At 47.7% G+C, this 6,331-nt stretch overlaps 1 protein-coding gene across 1 annotated transcript in view; it reads left to right on the top strand.

The window, feature by feature from the left end:
* The window catches only part of LOC115817083 (keratin, type I cytoskeletal 13), a 10,435-nt gene extending 4,351 nt beyond the window's left edge, over positions 1-6,084 (top strand). Inside the window, exons 6-7 of the mRNA XM_030780327.1 lie at positions 99-516; positions 5,954-6,084. Of these exons, the coding sequence (XP_030636187.1) occupies positions 99-516; positions 5,954-6,084 (549 nt within the window). The remainder of the gene's footprint in view (positions 1-98; positions 517-5,953) is intronic.
* Positions 6,085-6,331: the final 247 nt, after the last annotated feature.

Below are 6,331 nucleotides of genomic sequence, written 5' to 3'. Positions count from 1 at the left end.
TTCATCTCAATTTCTCAACATCTGCATTACTGTGACGATGGTATCCCACTCTAATATTTTTACCTCTACCCCTCCTATGTCTGTGTGTTTCTGAACAGAAAACCAATATGGAGCAGCGTCTGGTGGAGGTCCAGGCCCAGTACCAGACCCAGCTGCTGTCCCTGAGTCGGCTGGCGGGCGGCCTGGAGGGGGAGCTGGCCGCGATTCGAGAGAGAATCATGCAGCAGAGCCGAGACTACCAGGTGCTCCTGAGCACCAAGGTCCAACTGGAACAAGAGATCGCCACCTACAAAACTCTCCTGGAGGGAGCAGGAGATCTCAGCAGCCTGGCTGCTCTGAGGGTCGCTGGCGTCAGCTCCTCTAGTTCTGAGGTGAAAGTGGGAGGCGTCAGCTCCTCCAGTTCCGAACTGAAGGTCAGCAGCGTGGCCCTCGAAACAAAGGGATCATCCGGAAGCGTGGAGGTGGACACGTCAATGACGTCTGAGGTCACGGTTTCATCCGAGACAAGGACCAAAGGTACATAGAGTTAGAACGACTAGATACTCAAGCCAAATAACAGGGCAGAGGTCAGGAGAGTCAAAGGGTCAAAGGGAACAAGCGTCTCTGGGGGTCCCACAGCTCTCAGGGCAAGCAGCTGGTTCCAGTGGGCATGATGGCAGTTCAACCCCTTCTGCTTGGTCATTTAGCAAGAATCACGAAGACCATACTTATCACTAAATGAGAGCAGGGCTTTGATTGTCCCAACAGAAAAAAAAACAGTTTAAAACAAAGCTACAGAAGGATTTGTTCTGATATTTGGTTGTTCCTCACATTTTACTCCATGTGTTGAGAAGTTAAGTCATTTTTTACTCACTTTCTCTCATCCCTTCTTTCTACTTTTCTTTCTTCACCTCTTCTGTCACTTTCTTTCTTTTCCTGTCCATCCGTTTTCCGCTCTTTTCCCTCCTCCATCCACCTCTTCCTCTCCTTTCTTACATTTGCAGTGATCACGATGGAAACCAGAGAGTCGGTAGAAACAGCATTGGGGTGAAGTCAGCGTGACCAGCCAGGCCCAGATGACATCTGCCTGCTCCTCGACACAGCTGTCCAAGTCATTCCAGACCTTCCCACTGATCTGTTTCAAAACCTCAACTAAAACCATGCCCGCATGCCCGGTCATTGGTGTGTGACCGTGAACACACTACACACAAACACACAAAACAATTTCAACACGCTTGAGAATGTTGATCTTCAAATAAAGTCAAACTTAAACCATGTCTATTGGTCTGGTCACTATTATGGTGTTCATTTATGTCTGGGAGAACAGGGAAAATGCTGTGTTAACCCAACTAAATTGTTCAAGCAACCAACCACTGTGTCTCACAGTCTAAAGACCAACCAACCACTGTGTCTCACAGCCTAAAGACCAACCAACCACTGTGTCTCACTGCCTAAAGACCCACCAACCACTGTGTCTCACTGCCTAAAGACCAACCAACCACTGTGTCTCACAGCCTAAAGACCAACCAATCACTGTGTCTCATAGTCTAAAGAACAACCAACCACTGTGTCTCACAGTCTAAAGACCAACCAACCACTGTGTCTCACAGCCTAAAGACCCACCAACCACTGTGTCTCACTGCCTAAAGACCAACCAACCACTGTGTCTCACTGCCTAAAGACCAACCAACCACTGTGTCTCACAGCCTAAAGAACAACCAACCACTGTGTCTCACTGCCTAAAGACCCACCAACCACTGTGTCTCACTGCCTAAAGACCAACCAACCACTGTGTCTCACTGTCTAAAGACCAACCAACCACTGTGTCTCACTGCCTAAAGACCAACCAACCACTGTGTCTCACAGTCTAAAGACCAACCAACCACTGTGTCTCACAGCCTAAAGACCAACCAATCACTGTGTCTCATAGTCTAAAGAACAACCAACCACTGTGTCTCACAGTCTAAAGACCCACCAACCACTGTGTCTCACAGCCTAAAGACCAACCAACCACTGTGTCTCACTGCCTAAAGACCCACCAACCACTGTGTCTCACTGCCTAAAGACCAACCAACCACTGTGTCTCACTGCCTAAAGACCCACCAACCACTGTGTCTCACTGCCTAAAGAACAACCAACCACTGTGTCTCACAGTCTAAAGACCAACCAACCACTGTGTCTCACAGCCTAAAGACCAACCAATCACTGTGTCTCATAGTCTAAAGAACAACCAACCACTGTGTCTCACAGTCTAAAGACCAACCAACCACTGTGTCTCACAGCCTAAAGACCCACCAACCACTGTGTCTCACTGCCTAAAGAACAACCAACCACTGTGTCTCACAGTCTAAAGACCAACCAACCACTGTGTCTCACTGCCTAAAGACCAACCAATCACTGTGTCTCACTGCCTAAAGACCCACCAACCACTGTGTCTCACTGCCTAAAGACCCACCAACCACTGTGTCTCACTGCCTAAAGACCAACCAACCACTGTGTCTCACTGCCTAAAGAACAACCAACCACTGTGTCTCACTGCCTAAAGACCAACCAACCACTGTGTCTCACAGCCTAAAGAACAACCAACCACTGTGTCTCACTGTCTAAAGACCCACCAACCACTGTGTCTCACAGCCTAAAGACCAACCAACCACTGTGTCTCACTGTCTAAAGACCAACCAACCACTGTGTCTCACTGCCTAAAGAACAACCAACCACTGTGTCTCACTGCCTAAAGACCAACCAACCACTGTGTCTCACTGTCTAAAGAACAACCAACCACTGTGTCTCACTGCCGAAAGACCAACCAACCACTGTGTCTCACTGTCTAAAGACCAACCAACCACTGTGTCTCACTGCCTAAAGAACAACCAACCACTGTGTCTCACTGCCTAAAGACCCACCAACCACTGTGTCTCACTGCCTAAAGACCAACCAACCACTGTGTCTCACTGCCTAAAGACCAACCAACCACTGTGTCTCACTGCCTAAAGACCCACCAACCACTGTGTCTCACTGCCTAAAGGCCAACCAACCACTGTGTCTCACTGTCTAAAGACCAACCAACCACTGTGTCTCACTGCCTAAAGACCAACCAACCACTGTGTCTCACAGCCTAAAGACCCACCAACCACTGTGTCTCACTGCCTAAAGACCAACCAACCACTGTGTCTCACTGCCTAAAGACCCACCAACCACTGTGTCTCACTGCCTAAAGACCCACCAACCACTGTGTCTCACTGCCTAAAGACCCACCAACCACTGTGTCTCACTGCCTAAAGACCAACCAACCACTGTGTCTCACTGCCTAAAGAACAACCAACCACTGTGTCTCACTGCCTAAAGACCCACCAACCATTGTGTCTCACTGCCTAAAGACCAACCAACCACTGTGTCTCACTGCCTAAAGACCAACCAACCACTGTGTCTCACAGCCTAAAGACCAACCAACCACTGTGTCTCACTGTCTAAAGACCAACCAACCACTGTGTCTCACTGCCTAAAGACCAACCAACCACTGTGTCTCACTGCCTAAAGACCAACCAACCACTGTGTCTCACTGTCTAAAGAACAACCAACCACTGTGTCTCACTGTGACGGCTGTGTATGATGGCCGCACATATAGGCCACTACAACAGTTTAGTTTCCACCCCATTTATCACATACACATAAAATCTGCAATAGACAACAATACAAACTATCATTTGTCCACAACCTTTTATTTTCTTTCAGTTTCCAGGTTAAGTGCACAAACTTGGTTGCTGAAAGATTCTGTTACCCACCATTATTCATTGTCACCTGCTTAGTCATCTTTCCAGATTGGTCCGTCGTGGAAAGGGGTACGTGCGGAAACATGAGCTCTTTATTGGGTTCCCAGAGGCGAGAAGGATCATACCATCATTAATTATCTGAGGGGGCCAGACATCAACCCATGTTTCCTGAATGCTCTGAATGTGTTTGTTTTGTTTTCTTTAACAAGATTATTGGTTAAATAACCGATGTCAGGTTATGTAAATTTCATTTGAATGTATTAGTTTAATTATAACCTTAAATATTTATTTATTAGCCATGCTCTGTTGTTTGTCACCCCCTCTGTCTGTTGTTTGGTGCGGGTCACCAAACTATATATGTGTGGGAGCTCCCTGTGTTTAGCTGTCTTTTGTTCCTGTCTTTTGGTTCTGTCATTTGTCCTGGTGTACCCGAGCATGGCTTATTCATTTTTTTTCCGTTGAGGCTAAACCAATTTCTGCTGTTTGTAGACCTCCGTCACTGGAGGCCAGAGCAGACTGTTTTTTAGTTGTATAAGAATCATTTTGTTTTGACTTTATTTTGGTTTCACTTTCGATTTGCAAAGTTTAATTTCTTTTCTCTCACCACGATGAACGGATGCATCAAGCAATAAACTGCAAATTTCTGCACTGCCACTCCTGTCTCTGTGCCCTTCTCTTGGCCCGCCCTTTACACTCACTGCCTAAAGACCAACCAACCACTGTGTCTCACTGCCTAAAGAACAACCAACCACTGTGTCTCACAGTCTAAAGACCAACCAACCACTGTGTCTCACTGCCTAAAGACCAACCAACCACTGTGTCTCACTGCCTAAAGACCCACCAACCACTGTGTCTCACTGCCTAAAGACCAACCAACCACTGTGTCTCACTGTCTAAAGACCAACCAACCACTGTGTCTCACTGCCTAAAGACCAACCAACCACTGTGTCTCACTGCCTAAAGAACAACCAACCACTGTGTCTCACAGTCTAAAGAACAACCAACCACTGTGTCTCACTGCCTAAAGACCAACCAACCACTGTGTCTCACTGCCTAAAGACCAACCAACCACTGTGTCTCACAGCCTAAAGACCAACCAACCACTGTGTCTCACTGTCTAAAGAACAACCAACCACTGTGTCTCACTGCCTAAAGAACAACCAACCACTGTGTCTCACTGCCTAAAGACCAACCAGCCACTGTGTCTCACTGCCTAAAGACCAACCAACCACTGTGTCTCACTGTCTAAAGACCAACCAACCACTGTGTCTCACAGCCTAAAGAACAACCAACCACTGTGTCTCACTGCCTAAAGACCAACCAACCACTGTGTCTCACTGCCTAAAGACCAACCAACCACTGTGTCTCACTGCCTAAAGACCAACCAACCACTGTGTCTCACAGCCTAAAGACCAACCAACCACTGTGTCTCACTGCCTAAAGACCAACCAACCACTGTGTCTCACAGCCTAAAGACCAACCAACCACTGTGTCTCACTGCCTAAAGACCAACCAACCACTGTGTCTCACTGTCTAAAGACCAACCAACCACTGTGTCTCACTGCCTAAAGACCCACCAACCACTGTGTCTCACTGCCTAAAGACCCACCAACCACTGTGTCTCACTGCCTAAAGACCAACCAACCACTGTGTCTCACAGCCTAAAGACCAACCAACCACTGTGTCTCACTGCCTAAAGACCAACCAACCACTGTGTCTCACTGTCTAAAGACCCACCAACCACTGTGTCTCACCAGAGATAGATAGACAGATAGATAGAGAGATAGATAGATAGATAGATAGATAGATAGATAGATAGATAGATAGATAGAGACCATATAACTATACATAATTTATAATGACATGAAAACATAGTTACTTGGTTACAAGTCACTAAGTGACTTAACGCCTAACGCAGCACATGCACACACACGCACACACGCACACATACACACACGCACACACGCACACGCACACGCACACGCACACGCACACACACGCACACACACACGCACACGCGCACACACACACACACACACACACACACACACACAAGCCGGCAGAGAGAGAGAGAGAGAGAGATAAAGGATAAAATGAATGCAGAGTAGCCCTCGCTGGACGCCTGAGTTCTGAGGGTTACCCACAGGGAAAACCATTTGTCGCAAGCGGCTGAGACACAAGGAGAAATCTCCGTTCTCCCACAGAGCCAGAGGAAACCTCACAGGGTCCTCTGGTCACCTGGGTTCTGCGGTCACCTGGGTTCTCCGGTCACCTGGACCACTGTCTGGTCGGTCTTGTACCGCCTCTCATCGCCAGAGGAGCTAACGGTTTTTAATCCAGGTCACACATCTGGATCTTTATCTAGCACCATCCTTCCTCCCAGGAGAACAGCGGAGAACAGCGGAGAACAGCGGAGAACAGCAGAGAACAGCGGACTGCCCTTCTCTCCACAGGTGCTGGTGGACGACACGTTACCTTCTGTTCCACCAGCTCTAACATATTCAGGGAAAAAAATGTCAACGGGTTTATGTTTAGCAAATACCTTTTCTCAAGTATTTCATGCCCGACCGTTAGAGAGACAG

Source organism: Chanos chanos, chromosome 7 (genome assembly GCF_902362185.1).
Source record: "Chanos chanos chromosome 7, fChaCha1.1, whole genome shotgun sequence".
Classification (NCBI taxonomy): Eukaryota; Metazoa; Chordata; class Actinopteri; order Gonorynchiformes; family Chanidae; genus Chanos; species Chanos chanos.
This window is presented reverse-complemented; position numbering and strand designations above follow the sequence as displayed.